This window comes from Aythya marila (assembly GCF_965140915.1).
Source record: "Aythya marila genome assembly, chromosome: 9".
NCBI classification, from domain to species: Eukaryota; Metazoa; Chordata; class Aves; order Anseriformes; family Anatidae; genus Aythya; species Aythya marila.
In genome coordinates, this window is record NC_139050.1 from 11,946,788 (window position 1) to 11,969,381 (window position 22,594).

The 22,594-nt window shown below is 64.3% G+C and overlaps 2 protein-coding genes across 5 annotated transcripts; one reads left to right on the forward strand and one right to left on the reverse strand.

The window, feature by feature from the left end:
* The first annotated feature begins 46 nt into the window (after window positions 1–46).
* Window positions 47–19,318, forward strand: SNED1 (sushi, nidogen and EGF like domains 1). Of its 3 annotated transcripts, none has more exons than XM_082766879.1 (33): window positions 47–360; window positions 3,538–3,825; window positions 4,546–4,686; window positions 5,588–5,750; window positions 6,742–6,867; window positions 6,955–7,068; window positions 8,501–8,614; window positions 8,697–8,810; window positions 8,922–9,038; window positions 9,138–9,263; window positions 9,526–9,630; window positions 10,086–10,199; window positions 10,328–10,444; window positions 10,533–10,649; window positions 10,724–10,840; window positions 11,015–11,128; window positions 11,202–11,375; window positions 11,513–11,626; window positions 12,485–12,598; window positions 13,069–13,182; window positions 13,280–13,393; window positions 14,148–14,444; window positions 15,663–15,846; window positions 15,936–16,048; window positions 16,183–16,461; window positions 16,732–16,876; window positions 17,076–17,158; window positions 17,568–17,654; window positions 17,737–17,853; window positions 18,166–18,256; window positions 18,687–18,770; window positions 18,988–19,025; window positions 19,180–19,318. In XM_082766879.1, exons 1-32 carry the CDS (start codon window positions 148–150, stop codon window positions 19,022–19,024), a joined length of 4,347 nt encoding a protein of 1,448 aa, XP_082623005.1. In that variant the 5' UTR covers window positions 47–147; the 3' UTR covers window position 19,025; window positions 19,180–19,318. The 3 variants fall into 3 exon arrangements, with proteins under 3 accessions (XP_082623005.1, XP_082623006.1, XP_082623007.1); XM_082766880.1 differs by having other exon boundaries at window positions 18,169–18,256; XM_082766881.1 differs by lacking the exon at window positions 18,166–18,256.
* MTERF4 (mitochondrial transcription termination factor 4) lies at window positions 19,198–22,243 on the reverse strand. 2 transcript variants are annotated; one of them, XM_082766883.1, is made up of 3 exons: window positions 21,875–22,243; window positions 21,595–21,779; window positions 19,198–21,505 (listed from the first exon to the last, which is right to left on the reverse strand). In XM_082766883.1, exons 1-3 carry the CDS (start codon window positions 22,233–22,235, stop codon window positions 21,134–21,136), a joined length of 918 nt encoding a protein of 305 aa, XP_082623009.1. In that variant the 5' UTR covers window positions 22,236–22,243; the 3' UTR covers window positions 19,198–21,133. The 2 variants fall into 2 exon arrangements, with proteins under 2 accessions (XP_082623009.1, XP_082623008.1); XM_082766882.1 differs by having other exon boundaries at window positions 21,132–21,505; window positions 21,595–21,793; window positions 21,856–22,243.
* Between the last annotated feature and the right edge of the window lie 351 nt (window positions 22,244–22,594).

Genomic DNA, 22,594 nt, shown 5'->3' on the forward strand with positions numbered 1-22,594 from the left:
CGCGGGCAGCGCCGCTGCGAGCCCCGGGCCCCGCTCCCCGCTCCGCCTCCCCCCCCCCAATCCCCTCCCGCCGCCGCCGCCATGTCGCGGCGCCCGGTGCCGGCGTGAGCGCTGCGGGACGGCCCCCGGGGGGCGAGGGCCGCGGCCATGCGGGCGCTGCGGGGCTGCTGCGTGGTGCTGCTGGCGCTGGGCGAGTGGCTGCTGCTGCGGGCGGGCGGCGTGGTGCCGCTGGCCGATTTCTACCCCTTCGGGCCGGCGCAGGGCGACGCCGCCACGCTCAAGCAGGACGACGGCGGCTCCGAGCTGCGGCCCCTCTCCGTGCGCTTCCCCTTCTTCGGAGCGGGGCACACCGGGCTCTACGTGAGTGCCGGGCCGCGGGCAGCGGGCAGGCGGGGGCTGCTGGCCTCCCCCTTCTTCCCCTCCGAGCCTCTTCCCTTTCCTCCTTCTCCCCCCCCCCCTTTTTTTTCCCTTTTTTTTTTTCCTTTTTTTCCCTTTTTCCCTCTTTTTCCCCCTCTTTTCTTCTTTTTTCCCCTTTTTCCACTTTTTTCCCCCTTTTTTTCTTTATTAACGCTCAGCTCAGCTCGCTCCCGGCACGTCTTGGCGGGGCGTGGGGTTGTGGGGTCAGACGGGATGGCCCCGCTTCCATCTGGAGCAGCGGAGCGGTGCCGGGGTGCTGGAGCGAGCCCCGGGGCGTGCAGGGGGATCCCGGCCTCACGGGGCTCCCACCGGCCTCCTGGGAATCGCCACGGCCCTTGCTGGGGCACAGGACACAGGGCAGCCTCAGGGTGGGACTGGGAATAGCCAGAGCCATCCTCCGGGCTCTGCTGAAAGGCAAGGACCAGGAGCCCATCTTGCACTGGAGCCGTTGGCTTTGGACAGGCAGCTCTGTGCCACGGGGCAGAACCCTTGGGGTGCTGTCATGACCCCCTTGGTGATGCTCACAACACCCCTGAGGTGCTCTCAATCCTCTGTGGGCAACCCCGGAGTGTCCTGTGGCCACCGAGAGCCCATCCTTGCTCGAACGCCCAGGCACTGCGCGGCCGGAGCAGATGTTGCGAGGCTCCTGGGCTGCGAGCTGAGGCACAGCTGCGGGACGTGCCTGCCGATCTCCATGTGAGAGTCATTAATCGAGCTGGGAGGACGCACTGGCATCTCCCGAGTTTTCTAAAAATTGCATTTCCTCCCAGGACTTTAAATCGGAGCCTTCTGCTTTCCATGCTCTTCCCACCCGGGGATGCTGACGTGCCGGTGTCCCTGCAGCCGGGCACAAGGCAGCAGCTCCCCGTGCACCGGGGGGCTGACCGGGGCCGTTGGCTGCCCCGTGGGGACGCACATACGTGCCCAGGTGCTACCAGGACAGAAACATGTTGTCCTGTGCCCCAGCCAGCACTGGGGAGGCGTAGGAGGAAGGGTGGGACTCGGTGTTGAAGGATGAAGCTCTGTGCTTTGCCGGCTGCAGGCTTGCCACGGGACGTTGGCATTCCCCAGCCTGCTCGTGCCCCGGGACGGGAGCCCTGCAGATGCACAGCCCGGCAGCAGAGATTTGTCCTCATCCCTCCCGCCGTGCTGGCCGGGCTCCAGCAAGCCTTCATTTCTGCTGACACCGACAGCACGGCATTTAAAGCGGTCCCCCAGGGAGATGAAGGAGGGGATATTCCAGCGATGGTCACACCTCGGCTCCGGCAGCTCCAGCTGGGGCTGAGCCCTGAAGCCGAGACCTGGGAAGGAGCAGTCCCTGCAGCTCCACCGAGAGCTGGCCGTATGTGGGGATGTGCTCTTGGCTGCTGGAGCCCACTCCAAAAGCTGCCACCAGCAGTGTTCAGGAGGGCCCTGGAAGTGGTGAGGGGTGGCCAGGTGGTCTCCAGGGGAGCCAAAATTTGGGAACTCCTTGCCCTGAGAGCAAGGAACCAGGCACACTGTCAGAGGTGTGGCAGCGAGAGGGAGGTTCCTGCATGGTGCTGGGCTTGGGCGGGTGTTGCCTGACATGCCAGGCACATGGGGCTTGCTGCGACCTGTTCCCCTCTTCCTCCTCGGGTGCCCAGCCTTGGGGCAGGTCCCTGTCTGCCTGCAGGTGTGGCTGGGACTTCATCATCCTGAAGGGATCCCTGCCTGGGCCCCCTGTGGGGACAGGAGGACAAAGTTTGGGGCAGTTTGGAGCAGCTGGCTTGCAAGTTGTTGTGTGGGCAGCTGGTGAGACCCAGCTTTCTTCTCTTGGGGTAGGGAAGCTGGGAGAAGGGGCAGGCGTGGGTTTTTCGCTGTCTAGAAAGCATTGCGGTCGCTGTTGGCCCAGCTTTTGGCACAGCTGGTGTCCCCATGGTCTTGTTTGGATTGGGTCCAAGCTGACCAGCAATTCAGAGCAGGCTTTTGGGGCGGACCAAGAGCTGCTCCCTGTCCTGCCCGACCCGTGTGGCTAACGGAGAGTGCCAGGCACTGTGCTGGCACTGCCCCGGAGGTGAGCTCACCCCGTTACAGAACAAGCCGGGATGTTACGACCCGTTGCCTTGGCAGAGCACACGTGCTGGTAGGACACCCCGTGTCCTTGGCACGGTGACTTCTCCCAAACGAAGACGCCAGCCCTGCAGTGGGTGCAGGAGATGCGTTGACCGCGGGGCTCAGGCCATGGGGCCGTGCCCCCGCCTCTTGTGTGTGTCCCTGCCTTGAGCGCAGGCTGTGAGCAGCGGCCGAAACACAGGGCCCGGATGGCCCAGCCCTGGGGGGTCCCTCCGAGCCCGCCCCCTCCTCCTCCATAAAACAAACAAAACAAAAAAACACACGCACACACACACACACACACGGCCCTTCTTGGCACCGGCTCTCTCCCATCTTGCTTTAATAACAGGAAGAATGTTCCTCCGCGGACACCGCGAGGTTATGCAGGGTTTGTGAACGGGGAATCGCGTTCCCCTTAGTCACGGTGGCAGCTGCCCAGGGCGGTGTGGGCTGTCCCGTACCCGGCGCTTGTTTTGTGGGCTGCTGCATCTCCTGGGACCCTCATAAACGGCCCCCAGCACCAGGGGCCCCTGCCCAGGCTCCCCAGGGCTGGAAGCACCCAAAAGGTGGGCGGCCCCCCCACCCGAGTGTCACACCTGCATTCCCTGCTGCATAGGGACGGGGGGCTTGGTGGGGTGGTGGCACTCAGTCCCGTGATGTTCGCCAGCCCTGCTGCTCGTTTTCCAGCCCACACTGCGGGTTGGGGTGCCCCCAGCCCGGGCGGGCGCTCTCCCAGCTGCTCCTGGCCGGAGAACAGGGCTGGGTTTGTTCGGGCTCCTGGCCCTCCGCGGCGGAGGCCGGGGGGTGAGGCTGCTTTCCCCGGGCCTCTGGGCCCGGCCGGGGGCACGTCCGTGCTTCAAAGGGCAGGAAGGGGAAGCGCTCAAATATTTGTGGAAGGAGGTTGAGGGGGGGAACAGGTGAAGGAAAAAGCGCCTCTAAAGTAAGGATTGGGGACGGCCAGGGCTGCGGAGGGCACCGGGGGAAGTGCCCGTGGAGGCTTCGGTGCTCCCCGGGGCCGTCCGTGCCCATTGTCCCGCATCTCCGCAGGTTAACAACAACGGGATCATCTCCTTCCTGAAGGAGGTCTCCCAGTTCACGCCGGTCGCCTTCCCGATCTCCAAGGACCGGCGCGTGGTGGCAGCTTTCTGGGCAGACGTGGACAACCGGCGGGCGGGCGATGTGTATTACCGGGAGAGCCGGGACCAGGCCATCCTGGAGCGGGCCACCAGGGACATCGCGCAGTATTTCCCCGAGTTCCCCGACTTCTCCGCGCAGTGGGTGTTCATCGCTACCTGGTACCGGGTCACCTTCTTCGGGGGAAGTTCGTTTTCACCGGTGAGCGCTGGGGGCCCCGGCGGGTGGTGGGCAGAGCTCGTGCCACAACACCCCGCACGGCGCCGCGGTGCTGGGGTGGGCCTTTGCCAGCACCCCTGAGGAGTGAGGGAGCAATTAGCTTAGGGGTGGGTTTTTTAAGACGGGTTCCTGAAGGAACTGGAGCTTTGTCATCTTCCACAGCCTTGCTGAGGAGCCCGGGTTTGTGCCCAGAGCCCTGAGCTTACAAAAGCTGGTTGGAAACTTGGCTCTGAAGTCTTGTTCCTCTTCACCGTTGGGTATCTCTCTGGGATGCAGCTGCAATCCTGCCCTGCTGTCAGCTGTTGTGGCCCGGCTGCCGTCCTGGGGCTTTCTTCTAAGCTCCAGGGATCTGAAGGCAAATTTATGTACTTTATGAAGTTTGATTTCCCATTTGAGGGTACTTGCTGCCTTTCGTTGTAGTGCCACTGGGAATGGGAGTTCTTTTCGCAAAGGGTTTTCTCCTGCTTGGGCAATGGTGTTTCTTAGTCCTGGCTCGACACAGAGAGCCCTGCTGGGGGCTCACTGCTGCCCTTCCCAGGAGAGGAGGGCTGGTGCTGAAGGAAGCATCCCTCTGCTGCGTGCTGCTGCAGCATTCGTGCCTGACAGCTCAACCTTCTGTCCCTTTTCTGGCCTCCTCACACCTTTACCATGCTCCCTGCCTGCCCTCCGCCCTCTCACAGCCTTCTCCCCTCCCTCCCGCAGGTAAACACTTTCCAGATTGTCCTCATCACGGACGGCAAGCTGTCCTTCACCATCTTCAACTATGAGTCCATCACCTGGACCACGGGTATGCACGCCAGCAGTGGGGGGGACTTTGCTGGGCTTGGCGGCATCGCAGCGCAGGTAAGCAGCGGACGCGGCCGTCGCCCCCAGGTAGCGCCCGAGCCCGCCGTGCTCACGGCTGCCCTTTGCTTTCCCTAGAGCTGTTCCTGGCAGCACACAGCAGTCCAGGGATTTTTGGTGGTGGCTCCCTCCCTCCTTCCCTCCCCCTGCTTTTCTGAAGTTCTTAAATATCCGTGTGTGCTCTCCTTCTCGGAGCTGAGACCATATAGGGGACTTTGTTACAGCGAAACCACGGTTCTTTACCTTGGCTGCTGCCTCTTAGTTCCTTTTCCTTCCTAACCTCAGACTTTAAGAGCAGCTCGGCAGCTGCCGCGGCCAGCACAGCTTTCGCTTGTATTTTTATTTCATCCTTGTGTGCGTTGTTGTGTTTAAGAGGGGGGGAAAAAAAAACGCAACCCGGTCCCCATTCGGATGTGTGAATTTACCACCAGTTGATCTGTCCTTGGCTCCCTGCCTGCCTGCCTGCAGGAAATCGCAGGTGTAGAGGAAGGGGACGCGTTTTGAATCCCCGAATTCAGGAGCGCGGGTTTTATGGACGTAAACAGGGCAGCGACTGCACACCTTGGCCAGTGGGCAGCCCTCCAGCGGCTCCCGCTGAGGAGAAGTAGATTTTCAAGGGAAGAAACGTCCCTCTCACCCCACACCTCCGGGCTGGGCTTGCCAGAGGGTGCTGTGAGCCCGGGCCCCCCCTTGGGCTCCCGAGGGCGAGGAAGGGCTGTGGTTGTCCTGGGGAATAACACCTGAGGGAGGGGATGCAGGAGGAATCCAGGGAACCCGGGTGGTGGCGGTGACGTGCGGTCCCGCGGAGCCTCCCCTCATGCTGCTGTGCCCCTTGCCTCTGCCCCCGCCGCTCCGCTTCGCCGTGCTGATGTCTCTCTGCTCTCTGCCCTTGTCCTCCCAGGCAGGTTTTAACGCCGGTGATGGAAAGCGCTACTTCAACATCCCTGGATCCCGCACCGATGACATCGCTGACGTGGAGATGACGACAAATGTGGGTATCCCCGGGCGCTGGGTGTTCAGAATCGATGATGCCCAGGTGCAAGTGGGGGGCTGCAGCAATACAAGTAAGAGGACAGCAGTTAGGTTTATTTAACTCCCAACCCGACCCCAAACTGTTCTCCAGCCCTGTCTTTCCCTGCCTCGACCCCCCACCCTCACCTTCCTCCCCAAGGGGAGAGAGCAGCAACCCGTGGGTGGATCAGACAGCTCGAAGGGCTCGGGGAGGGCTCAGGGTGGGGGCAGCGATGGGGATGCTTTGGGGCATCCTTTGGAGCCGCCGGCACCGTTTCGGGAAGCCTGGCTCCTGAGGATCTGTGCCCGGGGATTGCTGGGCTGGTTCAGGGCCCAGCCACTCGTGCTGGGGCTGCCTGCCACGGGCTGCAAAAGCTGATGGGGAGGAAAGCTCTTGAGGCAGGCTGCGAGGCGCGGGGAGCCGTGCAGGGTGCCGGGGAGGAGGTGAGGGCACGCACGGGGGGCTCTATGGCTCCCGTACCCGCCACGGGGCTGGGGAGGCTCGTCCGTCCCGTGGGGCAGCCAGCAGAGAGCAGGGGCTGTGCCTGGCCACCCCGGCTGGCCCTCCGTGGAGCCACTGACCTCCTGTTCCTTGTCCCCGCCCCACCCTGGCTGTGTTTTCTTACCCGCTAATCCACGCGTGTTGTCTATCACCTGTGGCTTTGCTTTACACAGGTCCTCCTGCCCCTCTGCCCCAGGCCATAGGCGAGGGCTGGCTGGGTAACGCCTGGCCTTTGTCCCCTGCCCGGCGGGGCTGGCCCTGCCTCCCCGCTCCTGCAGCAGGAATAAAATTGTCACCCTACCCATCGGGGAGCCCGAGAGGAGCGAGCCCTGCCCGGCCGCGGGCACGCAGCCCCCAAACGCGGGCTCCCCGAGCGCCCCAGAGGGCCGGGTGACCGTCCCCAGCCTCGGGGCGCGCACGGCCGGCAGTGCTGGCGGGGCTGGACGGACGCCAGGACAGACCCCGGCAGTCGCGGCGCCGGACGGCAGCGTGTGAGCCCTGCCGGGGCGGGCTGTGAGCGGAGGGCGCGCTTGTCTCCGCAGCCTCCGTGTGCCTGACGCTGCGGCCCTGCCTCAACGGGGGGAAGTGCATTGAGGACTGCATCACGGGGAACCCCTCCTACACCTGCTCCTGCCTCGCGGGCTTCACGGGGAAGAGGTGCCACGTCGGTGAGCGGCCTCCCCTGCACCTCCGCGGGCTCCAGCCCTGCCTGCCCCGCTCCCGGCTGAGCCCCTGCCTTCCCCTTGCTCTTTCAGACGTGGACGAGTGTCTCTCCCACCCGTGCCAGAACGGAGCCACCTGCGTCAATGGTGTCAACAGCTTCAGCTGCCAGTGCCTGCCAGGCTTCAGAGGAGCCAGCTGTGAGATGGGTGAGTGTTGCGCCTCCTCCAGAAGGCACCGTGGAGCCGTCAGCACCCGTGGTTTCTGCTGGGCATCCTGCGTCTGCTCCTGGGTGCTGCGTTGGCTCCGCAGGCTGCCCTGTTTAGCTGCCCTGCGTGAGGATGGGACACGTGAGCCTGGAGGCATCCCCCTTGTAAGCAGGGACTGGGAAGCCTCCGAGGCTGCGCTGCCAGGCTTGGCAGAGCCAGCAGAGAGGCGATGAAATGGCTGTGCCACATCCTCCCACCCTGTTTTGGGGCAGAGCTCTTGGGCCTGAGCCATGCACCAGGTCTCAGAGAGCCACTCGTGTCCCCAGGAAGGGACCGAGAGACAGCGGGCATGTGAGAGGAGATGGGGCAGCCAGAGAGGGGTCGTGGGGCTCTCAGGCACCTTATGTCCCTCCTGCCATGCCCATGGGTTTATCTGGGCAGGCTGGGGAAGATCTGTCAGCGTTTTCCTGAAAGCACAGAGGAGCTGATGACAGCCAGTTCTTCTCCTGCCACCTTCAGTGGCAAGCAGCTGTTAGACCTCGAGCGGTGCTGGGGAAGGCTCTGCTCGCGTTGCAGACCCCCACGGGGGGCACAGCGGCTCCGAGGTGCCGGGGTTTGTACGGAGGCTCGCGGGGTGCCCCGGGGACAGGAGGTTTCCAGCAGGAGCTGTGCTGGGCGCCGAGCGCTGCAGTCTTGGATCACGACTTGCTGAAAGCAAAGGAAACTTTGCTCTGGCGGCGAGCGCTTCCTCCGCTGGCAGCCCGCTCCCAGGAGCGCCTGTCCCGGCACGGCTGCGGGGAACGCGCCCGCCGCCTCGCCCTTGCTGGAAAACGCTGGCATTTAGTGCCTGGGCAGGAGTCTCGGGGGGGGGGACCCTGCTCCGTGCGGGGCTTTTGCAGGTGGTGGCCAGGTCCTGAGCCGCTGGAAGCCACTGGGAGCGTTCCCAGCCTCGCGGCCCAGCTCGCCTCCGGATGAGTCACTGCTAATGCAGGCAGCAACATCCGCTGGGGGGGGAGGCATCTGCTCACAACACCTCTCCTCTGGGCGTGGGGACGGCAGCGAGGGCTGATGTCCAAGGGGCTCGGCGCTGCTGCCAGGTTTCCACGCGAGCAGAGGGAGCAGAGCAGCAGGACAGCCTCTGCCGGCCGGGCTGGCTCGCCCCGCGCTGGGGATGCTGCCAGTGTCAGGCTCCCCGTGAGTCCCTGTGCTGCTGGGGAGGGAGAGCGGGGAGTTCTCCTTTCGGGGGAGGGATCCTGCACCCAGAAAGCAAAGCTGGAGGGAAGGGCCGGGCTGTCCAAGCCGTCCTTGCCCAGTTTGTGGTGCTGGCTCTGCGCTCTGCCTGGCCCTGCCTGCCGGCAGTAGCAGGGAACACGGTGTGCTGGTCCTGTGCGTGGCTTCACCCCCCCCTCTTCCCTTTGCTGTCCCACCACAGAGGAGTTGCCGTGCGAGACCAAGGTGTGCCAGAACGGCGGGACGTGCCAAGAGGCAAACGGGACGGCGGCATGCGTGTGCCTGCCGGGCTACGCGGGAGGAGACTGCGAGACAGGTGGGCGCTGGCGGCAGGACAGGCGGCCGCGTGGCGGGGACGGGGACGTCTCCAACCAACCCCTCCCTGTCCTGCCCTGCAGAGGTGAACGAATGCGAGTCCAGCCCTTGCCTGAACGGAGGGCACTGCGTCGACCTGGTTGATAACTACACCTGCGTGTGCCTGGAGCCCTTCGTGGGACAGCGCTGCGAGACAGGTGCTTGGTGTCCCCGTACCCGGGGCAGCCCATGACAGGGCCGAGGCTTTGTCCCCGCTGCCCCTTTCTGGAGGCCTGGCTCACCGCATCCTCCTCCTCCTCCTCCTCCAGACCCCTCCTCCTGCGAGGACCGGAGCTGCAGGAACCGTCAGACGTGCAACTACATCCGCCCGGGACGCTACATCTGCACGTGCTCCCCGGGCTATTACGGCAACAACTGCCAGTACGGTGAGCGGCAGCGCGTGGCGGCGACGCCGGGCTGTGCGGGAAGGCCACCGGCCGTGTCCCCTCTGGGGAGGTCTCCGGTCAGCGTCCTTCTCCCCGCAGGTGGCCCCCGGGTACCCGGCGCCTGCCTCTCCAGCCCCTGCCAGAACGGGGGCAGCTGCCTGGAGCTGGAGCAGGGCTATGCCTGCGACTGCCAGGAGGGCTACGGCGGGCAGGACTGCCGCGACAGTGAGTACCTGGGGTCTCTCCGGCAGCATGCTGACCCTCTGGGGAGGCCCTACAGGAGCAATTGCCCATTCCCAGGGGGAAGCAGCCCTAACAGAGCCCGTTCAGGGCTCTTGGACTGAGCTGTGGTCCCTATCTCTGCGGGGGAGGCCATGCCTGGGGGCTTGCAGCTGTGGGTCCTGAGCTCCCCCAGCTGGCTCCAGCAGGGCCACGTGGCTGCCCTGGCCCCGCAATACAAGGGAAGCTCCCTCTCCATCTCTTGCAGAGCTCTCTGAGGGCTGCGAGTGTCGGAACGGAGGGAGCTGCCTGGAGGGGAATGTCACCATCTGCCAGTGCCTGCCGGGGTATTTCGGTCTCCTGTGTGAATTCGGTAGGTGAAGGCTTCATGCGTGGTGTTACAGCTTGCTGTGTTTGCTCCCTCTCCTGGACACTTAACGCCAGTTAAATGCCGATGAAGGGCCTAGGCTGTGCAGAACCCTTGCACCACGGGGACACGCTTAATCCAAGCCACCTACACAAGCCAGGGCCTGGGGATATGCTCCTCGTGGGGAGGAGGTGCTCTCTCCATCTCTTGTTCTGCCTTGAGTCGTGCCTTTCCCGAGCCCTGGCCTGTAGAAGGAAGCCCTGGCTCTGCACGCTGGAGCTCCAAAGCTCACTCTGCAGGCAGAATGACCCTTGCCATGGGGCACGGGTGGCCACAGTCCCTCCCTTCTCACCGTGCTCCATAAAGCCATGGGACCTGTTCTTGGCTGGGAGGTGCTGGCCGTGGGCTGGCCATCCTGCTGCGGCGCATCTGATGGAGGCTGTCTCGCTGTGTGTTGGCAGAGGTGACCGCCACGCCGTGCAACGTCAACACGCAGTGCCCAGACGGCGGCTACTGCATGGAGTACGGCGGGAGCTACCTGTGCGTGTGCCACACGGACTACGGCACCAACCACAGTGAGTGTCTGCAGCCGGGGCACGGGCTTAGTGCTGGGAGGGAGGTGAGGTGGTGAGCGTGGGGCCTGCCCCAAAGGCGAGGCAAGTGGGGAGGAGGGCAGAGCTGAGGTCTTTGTTTGGCTTTGCAGCGGTACCTTCCCCCTGCGACTCCGAGCCCTGCCTGAACGGGGGGTCCTGCGAGGCTCAGGACGACTCCTACACCTGCGAGTGTCCCCCGGGCTTCCTGGGGAAGCACTGCGAGAGAGGTACGTGCCGTGAGGGGAGGACAGCGCAGCCTCCGGGGTGTGGGCCTGGCTCGAGAGCCGCTAGGCATCTCCTGCTCCTCTCCCGCAGCCCGGCCGCGGCTCTGCAGCACGGCGCCGTGCCGCAACGGGGGCACCTGCAAGGAGTCCGACAGCGAGTACCACTGCACCTGCCCCTACCGCTTCACCGGGCGGCACTGTGAGATAGGTACGGCTCCGACACCAGGGAGGGAGGCGGGTGGTGCGTGTCCTGCTCCCCGCTCAGCTCCTGCTCGCCCCCAGGTAAGCCGGACCCCTGCGCCTCGGGGCCCTGCCAGAACGGGGGCACCTGCTTCCACTACATCGGCAAGTACAAGTGCGACTGCGCCCCGGGCTACGCTGGACGGCACTGCGAGATCGGTACGTGTGGGTGCTGCAGGGTCATGGGGGGAACAGCGTTGCAGCCTTGGTAGCAAGCGTGCTGCGCTGTGCTGCTGGATGTCACCCCCAAACCACTTGGGGGACGCGCTGAGGGGAAGAGGCAGCGGCTTTGGGCCCTGCCAGCTCCATGCCGGTGCCCTCTGCTCTTTGCAGTGCCGTCTCCCTGCTTTCTGAGCCCATGTGAGAATGGTGCCACCTGCGAGGACCTCGGCGGGGACTTTGTGTGCACGTGCCCCGTGGGCTACACCGGGAAGCACTGCCAGACGGGTGAGGGCCCTGTGCCGCCGCCACCGAGCCCCAGGCGCCACGCTGCCCTTGCTCATGCCCCATCTCTCCGCAGAGATCGACTGCGGCGTGCCCAGCGCGGTGAAGCACGCCCAGGCCTCCTTCAACTCCACCACGGTGGGCTCGCTGGCTGAATACCGCTGCGAGCTGGGCTATGCCCTCAGCCAGCACAACAGCCCCCGTGTCTGCCGCTCGCAGGGCGTCTGGAGCGACCCCCCCGAATGCGATGGTAGGCAACGGGAAGAAGCTTGAGCCATGGTTGTGGCTGTGGGACCCCAGCAACCTCTTATTCCCCCGAGCACGCTGCTGTGGGACCCCAGTGCTCATCACCCTCTCCCTATCTCCCCTCTGCCCAAATGCTTGCAGAGATCGACGAGTGCCGCTCCCAGCCTTGCCTGAACGGCGGTCAGTGCAAGGACCGCATCGCTGAGTTCCTGTGCGTGTGTGAGCCAGGATACGTGGGCCACCTCTGTGAGTTGGGTAAGAAAATGTACAGAGCTCATGCAGGGATGAGGGGAGAGTCTGTGGCTCACCAGCCAGAGCAGGGCATGAATGGTGTGGTTGGGAGCGGGGCTGCCTGCATTTATGCACACCAGCTTTCATCACCTGCTTGCGTGGGGCTCAGAGGAGCCCCCAGCTCACCTGGGAAGGGCGCGTGTGCTGCCTGCCCACCCGTGCAGACAGGTGCTGCGTGGGTGTCTCTGTCACCAGTGGGGCTGTGATTCCCAGGAGGCTGGGTCTGGATCCCCTAACAGCTATCATGCGCCTCCATGTCCCCCCGCTCATCGCAGCAGTTTGCTGGAGAACGTTCCTAATGCGATGCTCTTCTTCACGCAGTCTGAGCGTGTGTAATCAAGCCCCGGATCTCCAGATCTGGGTGAGACGTGTCCCTCGCAGCTCCAAAGTTACTGGCCAAGAGGGAATATGGCATAAAAGCAGCTTGAGATTTCACACTTGTGCTGTACCCCGCAGCAGTTCCTTGTGCTCGCTCTCCCATGCACACACCTTCGTGGTGCCGTGTGGGCTCAGTGTGGTGGAGGAAGGGGGTGCAGGCAGCTGACGGGGATGGTGGGGTGGCTGGGTCAGCTGCCGTGGCTGCAGGGGGGATTAAAGGAGGGGACACGCCACGCACACCCTACGGGACATCTCAGCACAGCCCCACGCCGCCAGCCATCTGCACTCCCCCTTCTGCCCCACTCTCCAGCCCCGCGTGGGGCTGTTTCTGGCTGGGGGGCTCAGGGCAGCGAGTGACGTGGGGACGAGTAGCGCTGTCTTTCCAAACTTCCTCTCCTGCCTCCAGCCCCGGCTCTGCTCTGAGCCGGTCTCTCCTCTCTGCAGAAGTTGATGAATGCCAGTCAGAGCCCTGCAAGAACGGCGGGACCTGCCGGGACCTCCCAGGCTCTTTTGTTTGCTTCTGTCCCGAGGGCTTCGTGGGGATCCAGTGTGAGGAAGGTAGGGAGTCTGCCAAGCAGGGCCCTGCGGGGCACCACTGTCCCTTGGGCTTGGGGATGTGTCCAGGACCCGCACCAAAGCAAATGGGCTGGGAGCTGTCACGGGGCTGGCACTTGGTCTCCGCCACCACTGAGGGTGCACGCTCGGGCTCCTTGCCCTGCTGAGGACGCTGCCAGCCCTGGTGCTTGCTGTGGTTTGTGTCCCCTAGCAGCAGAGCCAAAACATGTCTGGGGGGGAGGTGGTGGCCCGGGTGCACAGCTCGGGCAGAACAAGGTATCCCTCAGCTATGGGTCTGCTCTGCGAGGTGCCTGGGCTGCCGTGGCATTCAACAAGCAGTCCTGGCTTCTGTGGCTGTTCACGTGGGGCTTTTCCTGGGGCCGTGGGTGTCTCTGCTGGCCCTGGGCACGTTGGGGTCCTGGTGTGCTGCCCCCATGGTGTGTGTTTCACTGCCTCCGTGCTCTCACCTCCAGAAGTGGACGCCTGTGAGTCTGGCCCGTGCCAAAATGGAGGAGAGTGCGAAGGCTACCGAGGCTCCTACCTGTGTGTGTGCCCGGAGGGTTTCTTCGGCTACCATTGCGAGACAGGTGAGGGGGGCAGGAGGACGCAGCTGCAGCCCTGTGCGGCCACTGACGCTGGGGTGTCCGATGCTGTTAACGCCTCCTTCTTGCTCCCACCCTGCAGCCAGCGACCCGTGCTTCTCCAGCCCGTGTGGGAGCCGAGGCTACTGCCTGCCCAGCAATGGCACCCACAGCTGCACCTGCAAAGTGAGCTACACAGGCAAGAGCTGCGAAAAAGGTAAAGGCCCTGAGCAGCGGCACCAGGATGTGGCGAGGGGCTCGACGGCAGCGTGCCCGCCCTGCCCGGTGGCGGCCGTGTCACCCGCCACCAGGGACCGGCAGCTCTCCTCGCCTTGGTGGGGCTCGGATCTCGCCTCTGCTGGGGGAGCCCCGGCCCCGCGGATGCTGGGGGCAGATGCCAGCAGGGCTCAATCGTGCCAGGTGCCGGGTGGCTGCTGGAGGTGACGGCGTTGGCACACGGGCGAGGCACGCGGGGACGCTGGGGGCAAATTTCTCTGGGCTCCAGTGGTGCAAGTGCAGCAGGGGTTGAATCCTCCTTGGATACCCTTGGGAGGGGAGGCAAAGAAATCTGATTCAAGCCTCCGGCCCTGAATCAAAGCATCCCTGAGGCCCCTAATCTGGCCTAAGCGATTTCTGCGGGGCCTTAAGCTGGAGGAAGGTTGTTCACTGCGTCCCCGCGTGGTCCAGGATATGGCAGCAAATGCTCTGCCCCCAGCTCTGCCACACCAACTGCCTGCTTGCCCTGGCTCTGCCTGAGTCCATCGGGGTGGCCGAGCAGCCCCGGCGCGTGCACAGTGCCTAGCACGACCGGCCAGCAGCAGCTGTAGGGTTTCTGTGAGCTGCAACGAGAGAGAAAGAGAGAGAGGGGACGCTGTCCTCCATCAGTGCCGCTCTGCATTTCGTTGCTGGGGTCTGTTCTCTAAAGATTCATGGCATTACCTCTCCCCTTTGCTTTTGCCCACACCCTGAAGAATTGCTGCCACCAACCTCATTAAAGGTGGAAAGGGTGGAGGACACTGGTGTGTTGATTTCTTGGCACCCGCCTGAGGACGCAGCCGCCAGGCAACTCATTGACGGCTACGCCGTGACGTACGTATCCTTCGACGGCTCTTACCGCAGGACAGATTTTGTGGACCGAAGTCGTTCTGCCCACCAATTGCGGGCACTAGCCTCCGGCAGAGCCTACAATATTTCTGTCTTTTCAGTCAAACGCAACGTGAACAACAAGAATGATATCAGCAGGCCTGTCATGCTCACCACGCGCACTAGTGAGTAGTGTCCTCAGGGGAATTCGGTTGTGAGTATGGGCCCCCCTGATGCCCAGGGCAGCGTTTCCAGCCTGTGGGGCCTCTCCTCGCCAGCACTCTGCCCACAGCCACGGAGCTGGTGGAGCACCTGGAGGTTTCCTGCCACCTCCAGCTTCCCGTGCCCCGGAGATCTGCTCCGGTCTGATCCCAGCCTCCACCACCCATGGTGTGCCTGAAAAAGGCAGCGCAGACCCTGAAGTCTGGGTTTGGAGGCACTCAGCACAGAGAATGAGTGTTCTTTGTGCAGAGGCTACTGAGAGCAGGGTGTGAAGGAGCAATCAAATGCCCTGGGGCTGGTAGGGAAGCAGCCAGCAACAGCGGGGATGGCCCCTGGGTCCTGCTCAGTGGGCTGCTCCATGGGCTCACTGTTGTGGTCAGGGTTTGGCTGCTCTGCAGGTGGGCAGATGGCCACCTGGTTGTCCCCCGGGGCCCAGCTTGCCCCCAGGGGCACAGGGCATCGTACTGGGCATGGTGACAGCTCCATCGGGCATAGACAGCGTGTGTGCCATGCCCTGTCCAGCCCACTTTCTGGAATGGGCAGGTCCTGTGACATGTGTAATCCCTGGCCCGCGGATGGTTGGAGCAGGAATCAGGGGGAAACCAAGGGTGGAAGAGATTGGACTTGGAAAAACTGCTCTCTAGTGAGAAGGGACACCCGGGGGCTGGGGTCCTCCTGTACCAGCTGGGCTGAGCCATGTGGGTGCTTCCCAGCAGCACCAGGCCTTGAGCAGCCTGGAGGTGGGAGCAGGCACCGAGGGCAGTCAGGCAGCTCCGGCAGCTTCCATGAGAGTTTGGGGTGTGCCGGGGCACGCAGCCCTGTCCTGGGGGCTTGTCTGCACCGATGTGTGTGTGGCTGGGGCAGTGGCTGGGCAGGCGGTGTCAGGCTCAGGGTGCTCTGTGCTTGCTGGGGATCTGGGCTCAGGGAGGAGCGACTGATGCGAGGTTGGGGCCGGGTTGCTCCTGGCTGCCCGGTGCTGAGACGAGGAGCGTGGCAGGGGAAGAGGTGCCGAGCTGCTTGGGCTGTCATGGTGCTGGCGCCAAGCCCATGGTGGTGCCAGGAAGGCTGACATGGATGGGCAGCGTGGGGCACGGGAATCAGGGGTGCAGGAAGGGACGGAGCCGCTGCCACGGCCGGCTGCTGACCGTGGCCCTCCCCGCTTCTCTGCTCGCTCCGGCCAGGACCGCGTCCGGTGGAAGGCTTTGAGATCACGAACGTGACGGCCAGCACCATCACGGTGCAATGGGCTCTCCACCGGCTCAAGCACTCCACTGTCAGTAGGGTGCGTGTCTCCATCCGCCAGCCTGGGGACCTGGAAGACCGCACGGTGGAGCTGAACAGCAGCGTGGCCAAGTACACCTTCCTGTGAGCGTGGCGGGCGGGCGGTGGGGACGGCTGGGCCCCCCTGAGCCCCCGCGCTCACCTCCTCCTGCCCCCCTCCTCCTCCTCTGCAGGGACCTGCAGCCAGGAGAGCGCTACATCGTCCACGTCACCACGCTGAGCGGCCTGGGGACAGAAGATCACCCCTCAGAGAGCCTGGCCACGGCCCCCTTCCACGTCTGGACGAGTGAGTGGGGCCGCGGGGTGCAGGACGAGGGCTGGCGGGGGCTTTGCTGGGCTGGGGGCGAGCTCCCAAGGGGCTCGAGGTGACAGCAAGCTGCTGCCATTCAGAGACTCGGCGCTTATTCCCTCCTGCTCCAGGGCCTCTCCCCCCTCGAAACCTCACCGCCTCGCGCGTCACCCCCACCTCCGTGTCCGTGACGTGGGAGCAGCCGCCCGCTGGCGCCGTGGAGGGGTACATCATCAACGTCACCACCCTGCAGAGCGTCAAGAGCCGCTACGTGCCCAACGGCAAGCTCGCCTCCTACACCGTGCGGGACCTGCTGCCCGCGCAGCGCTACCGCCTCTCCGTGACGGCCGTGCAGAACACGGAGCAGGGGCAGGTGCACAGCGAGCCCATCCACCTCTACGTCACCACCCGTGAGTGCCTGCTGGGCAGAGGGGGGACACCGAGCTGCAGTGGTCCGTGGGAGCTCCTGCTGGTACCGGCCCTCCCTGTAGAAGGGAGGCGGCGGTGGCTTGCTCTGCAGCCCTTTGGATGTGGAGTTACGGCTCAGCAATGCTTTGTAGGGGAGGGGAGCAGCACTTGCTGCCTGGGTGGCGTCACCTGTCCCCAAACAGCCCTAGTGGCCCCCAGCCTGACGCTCCGGTCACTGCCTCCCTCTAAACCTAACCCTTTGTGGCCTGCAGTGCAGAGGGATGGGGCTCCGGAGAGGCGCTGGAGCCAGGCTGGACACCCCCGGGTGCTGCGCAACAGGCTGCCCCCAGCCTTCCTGCCTGAACTCCGCTTGCTCGCAGACCACGACACGGCTGAGGAGCCCTCCCCAGCCCCCAGGTAGGCAGCAGCAGGGCTGAGCACAGCCCCTTGCCCACCCCAGCCAGGTGACCCCTCGCTCCAGCAGCTGCTGCAGCTCCTCCGAGCTGCTGCAGTGTTTGTGCCGTGCCTAGCGCCACCTGCGAGTGCTTCACCCACGCTGCCTCCGGCCCTTGGGGACCCCACCGTGCCCCCCACCCTCATGGCTGTCCTTCCCCAGGTTCACTGAACTGCTGGATGGCAGAGGGAGGATCAGCGCCAGGTTCGGCACTGCGCTGAGCAGATCCATCACCGTGAAGACACGTAAGTGCCCTGCTGCCTTTTTGGCCTCCTCCTGTCACCCAGTGCTATCTCCTGTGCCTCCCCCACTCCCCCGGGACAGGGTGACAATGGGGCAGGCTGCTGCAGGGCTGAAGGAGCCAGAGGGGAGGGCAGGACCCCGTTGCATCTCCCTGGACTAACATCTCCCCAGCCCAGGGAGCCCACAGCGGGTTGGGGAACCCAGGGCTGGGCTGTTGGCAGTGGGACGAGATGCGGGATGCAGCGTGGGCTGGGCCCAGGGTGCCACCAGGGAAGGGCTAAACTGCTGCTGCAAACCCAGCCAGCCCCCTCATGCCAGGCTGGGTCCCCTCTGACTTCTGCTGCTGCTGCAGAGGGGCTGCCTCGGGGTCTGGCCCTGGCTGGAAGTCACGTTGACCCTCTCGTTGCCCAGAGCCAGAGGCTCCTGTGAAGCTGGAGAACATCGAGGAGCCCGGCCGGGGCAGTCTGGCGCTGCAGCTGCATGAGGCACGGAGCAAGAGTGAGTCTGGGGCGGGCATGGCCAAGGGGAACCCGGCCCTACGGGCGTGAGAGCGGGGCTGACGGCAGCGCTTGTATTGCAGGCATGGGGCAGAACTGCTCTGCAAACCCCTGCAAGAACGGAGGCACCTGTGTGAGCGAGAGCGAGTCCTACCACTGCGACTGCAGCCCGGGCTTCAAGGGCAGGCACTGCGAGCTGGGTGAGTGCCGTGCTGCTGCCGCACACGCTGAGGCTGGCGGCTGTCCCAGCAACGGGGTCCCGCAGGGCACAGGTCACCGAGCACCCCCCGTCTGTATCCAGCTCCCCGGTTCTGGCTGAGCCTCCACCAGCCGGGATTGTGCTGTGCTGTGGGGCCGGAGCTCTGCGGCTCCTGGCGGGTTGGCTCCAAGCTACGCTGAGCCTGGTCCTCCAGGGCCACAGCAGGGAAACCGGGGGGGCCTCGGCCCCCAGGGCGCAGGCAGGCAGGGCTGGAGATGGGCTCGCTGGTAGCTCCCCTCTCCTGTTCCCCAAGCAGCCTGCAAGAAGGTGCCACACTCGTGCACGCGGCTGTACTCGGAAACCAAGTCATTCCCCGTGTGGGAAGGAGGCACCTGCCACTACCTGTGAGTACTGCCCGCGGGTTGTGCTCCCCCTTCCCCTCGCACCGCCAGCTGGGGCCGGCCCCACGATGCGGCTCCGGGGAAGGGAGAGTGAGCAGGAGGCTGCCCCCTGCCCTGGCCAGCTGCTGCCGGGTGCCCAGCGCCAGCGAGGCAACCTCTGGATCAGGGCAGGGTGCGACACGCTGCCAGCCCTGCCTGCCAGCCCAGCTCAGGGCCACTTCTGTCCCCAGAGGGGTTGAGGGACGGGGGGGGGGGCTCTGCTGTGCCCCCCCAGCCTGCTTGCAGCATGGGCATAACAGCCCAGCTGCTTGTCCAGGCAGGGCAGGCTCAGCCATGCTTGTGTCTAGAAAACGGGGGAGCAGCCCCCCAGCACCTACAAACACGGCTCTGTCCCTGTGAATCCCTACAACCCTCCTCTCTGCTGTGTCTGCAGGTACAAGAGAGTCTACAAGGTACACCAGGATGTCTGCTACAAGGAGAGCTGCGAGAGCACTGGTTCCAAGAAGCCAAGCAGCAGGTAGAGCCAGCAGAAGCGTGCTTCTTTCCCTTTGCCTGGGGGGCAGAAACCTGGGACCTCTGGCTTACCCCAGGCTGGGCAGGGAGGGGGTGTGGAACAGCACGCGAGGCCCAGGCTCGCTTCCCGGGGCTGCTCCCGAGGCTGCAGGGTTCGGGCGAGTGGGAGCAAGGGCCAAGGTGCTGCAGGACTGATGGTGCTTTCGCTCCTTCTCTTTCAGAAAACAAAGCGACAGTCACACACTGAAGAAGCCATAGAGTAAGTGTCTGTTCCAGGCACAGGCTGAAGCCCCCCAGGGGGCAGGTCCCCTTCTCCCAGCCCAAGACAGGCATCCGGGACGGGAAGAGGCAGCCGCTGGGCATTTGGGGGGGGGCTCCACACACCAGCTCATTCTCCTCCTGCTCCTCCGCAGGGTTCAAAGCAGTAGGAGCTTCGTCTTTCCACACCTAAGGGCTTTTGAAACACCAGGAAGATCAGATCCGCTCACTGGGTTGAACGCAGCAGGGGACCCTTCCTGCCTGGCGTCAGCCCCTCCCTCTCCTCCAGCCCGTTAGGGACACGCAGCCAGATCAGCACCCGAGCGGCGCCCCCTTCTCCCTGCCGGACCAGCAGTGCCTTCGCCCTGCCTTGCCTTGCTGCAGGTGCCCCCCTGCCCCAAGGAGCCGAGTGGGGTGCTGCAGCAGCCAGCTGCCTGCCCCCAGGGGGCCTGGCCCCACTCGGCCCCCCCAGCCCTGAGCTCCGGGCTCTGCGAGCCCAGTTCCCTTCCACCAGCATCCGCACTACCCTGCTTTCGTAACCCAGGGTGATGCGTTACCTATAACCCCCAAATAAACCAGTTTAATGCAGACCAGAAGGCCTTAGCTATCACCTGAAACCTGGCCCGCAGCCGGGTGGGGAGGTCTTCCCTACATGTTCCCTATAAGTTAGAAATTGTGAGCCACTGCCCTGAGCAGCGAGGCAGGAGCAGGCAGTGGAGGCACAGCCCCGTACTGTAGCTGGGGGAGAGGGGAGAGTTAAGGCAGCTTCCCCTGCCTTCGTTTTTTTTTTTTTTGTTTTGCTTTGTAAACGAGCCACGGTTTTAACCAAATTCCCAGCTCAGAAAGTCATAGAGCACCTAGAAGTTACTAAAAAGCGATCTGTAGAGCTAAGATTGTCAGCCAGGGTGTGCCACCACGCTCGTTCTGGTGCTACGCGGCGCAGGGCACAGCAGCAGCCTGGCTGTCCCCCTGCGCTGCCGGCGGTCCCCGCATCGCCCTGCGGTGCCGCTGCCACCACGGCGCCGTTGGCCCTGCAGTGGCCACCCTGCTGGCTGCCACAGAGCAGGCAAGGAAAAGTTTAGCTTAGAAACATTCCTAGTTTGTTTTTTTTGTGTGTTTGTATGACAACGCTAGTTAAACATAGATTTGTGTATTAACATACACAGTGTATATTATAAATTAATACATACCAGAGATATATCGTAGCTATGGTATAGAGTGTTATTTCCCGAGCAGCGGAGGGGGTGTCCCAGTGGGGCAGCCCCCCAGGGAGCATCACAGGCACCTCTGTTGTTGGACCACGCGTAGCCTTGAGGGTGTTCCCATCGCAGAACCAGCCCAGGAGCTTCAGTGCTGCCCGCAGCATCCTCTTCCTTCCTGCACGCTGCCTCAGTGCAGCCGCCACCGCCTGCGGCAGCAGCCCAGTGCTGGACAGTGCCCTGTGAGGCCACGAGCAGGGGGGCAGGGTGAGGCTTCCACCAGCACTGGGGCCGGCTCTTCTGCCCCCAGAGAATCAGATTCACAGAGAGAGAGAGCACCCTAATTTTTTTTTTGCTGAGGCTGCCTGATCCTGCTCCCTGGATCTGTGCTCCTGGGATGTGGTGGGGCGAGCGCAGGAGTCCCGGACATCCCTGGTGTGGGAGGAAAAGCTGCCCCTTACCTGCAAGTGAGAACACCAGAGCAGCCTGTGCCAGCCCCAAGGATGTGGGGCCAGAGCCTTCTCTTCACTCTGGGGCTATGGTCAGTGTTTGCTCCCCTGCCACCAGCTGTGAGGGGGGCAGCCCAAGGATCCTCCCTGCAGTGATGCAAAGCGCAGCCTCCCCCCATCCAGTACAGTATGTAACAGCCAAAAGGATTTAACCTTGTCTTTGAAATAAATTAGTTATTTTGGTTTTGTTTTGTTTTTAATAAAAACACTTGATAGAAACTGGATATTTTCTAAAGCACCTGGTCAATGAGGAGGACAAAGGGTCAGCGTTGTGTTGCGATATATGGGATTTACTGCTGCCTTGCATGCAGAGCCTGGCAGGATCCCACAGCCGCTGTGGCTCACACCTGTGCTGCGGGTGGTAGGGCTGGGAGACCCCAGGGAGCCTCCCATACTCACGGTCACGCTCTTCTACCGTCATCCCAGCCCTTATCTCCATCTATATACTCTGTATCCCTGTCCTCATCCTCTTCTTCTTCCTCCTCTTCCTCTTCCTTCGCCTCCTCTTCCTCCTCTCGAGCCAGCAGCTTCTTGAAAACCTCGTACTCCTCCAGGGTGGCGCGGGCCAGGTTGACCACAAACTCTTTTTCGGGGAGGTGAAGGACCTCCTTCAGTTTGGGGTTGTTGGTTTGGGTCTGGCCCTTGACGGGGGTGTGGTAGAGGCCGCGGCGCTCCAGGAAGATGTGCCGGGTCCTCAGCTCAGCGAAGGGCGTTCGGAATAGACGGGCCTTGACCATCTCCTTCTGGCGGACCCCCATCCTGAAGTACGCGTACTGCGAGCGGGACGAGGGGCATCAACACCCGGCCCCGGTGCTGTGCGGTAGCCGTGCTGTGCCCGCAGCTCCCACCCTGACCCCCTCACCTGGAAGTGGTACTGGAGGCTGCCGGGCTCCTCCAGCAGCACCCCGGGGCAGCTCTGCAGCACCTCCGTCAGCTGCTCGGCCGTGAAGAGGCATTTCTCCCGCAGCACCCGCACCGCCGCCTCCATCCTCCGCCGGGGCAAGGTGAAGACCTGGGGGCAGCGCCCGGCCGCCCGCTGCAGGTGCCCTGCGGGTACGGGGCTGAAGCGGGCGTCGCGCCGAGCCCCCCTTTTGCCCCGTGCCCCCCTTTTGCCCCGTTTTACCCCTTTTTGCCCCCGCTACCTCCGCCGAGCCCCAGGCGCCTCAGGTACTCGGCGCGCTCCTTCAGCCGCCCCTCGGCCGCCCGCAGCAGCTCCGGGCTCCGCTCCAGCAGCCCCAGCGCCGCCTCAGCGCTCAGCCCCAGCAGCAGCAGCTGCTCCAGCGCCGCCGCCGCCCGCCGCGGGCCCAACCGGGGCTCCAGCCCGCGGAGCCGCCGGGCCTGCGCCTGGCTGAAGCCCATGGCCAGCAGCAGCGCCTCCGCCTCCTTCTCCGGCCCCGCCGCCGCCTCCTCCGAGGCGCAGCCGCGGCGCGGGCCCGGGCCGGGCACGGAGGCGGCGAGCAGGGCGCGGGCCCCGCCGGCCGCACGCACCAAGCGGCCCGCCATGGCCCGGGAGGAGCCGCGGCCACGCGCAGCCGCACGGCCGGGAGAGGAGGAGCCGCGGGGCCGGGCCTCGGGGGGTTGTGGCGCCTTCTGTGACAAGGATTAGGGTTGGGAGCCCTCCAGGAGCACCCCACCGCCACTGTCACCACTGACCCCTGTCCCCAAGCACCACGTCCAGCCTTGCCTTGAGCACCCCCAGGGACGGTGACTCCACCACCTCCCTGGGCAACCCGTCCCAGTGCCTGACTGCTCTTTCTGAGCAGAAATGTCTCCTCATTTCAACCTGAACCTCCCCTGGCACAGCTTGAGGCCGTTCCCTGGTCCTGTCACTGGTTACCTGTGAGAAGAGGCCGACCCCCAGC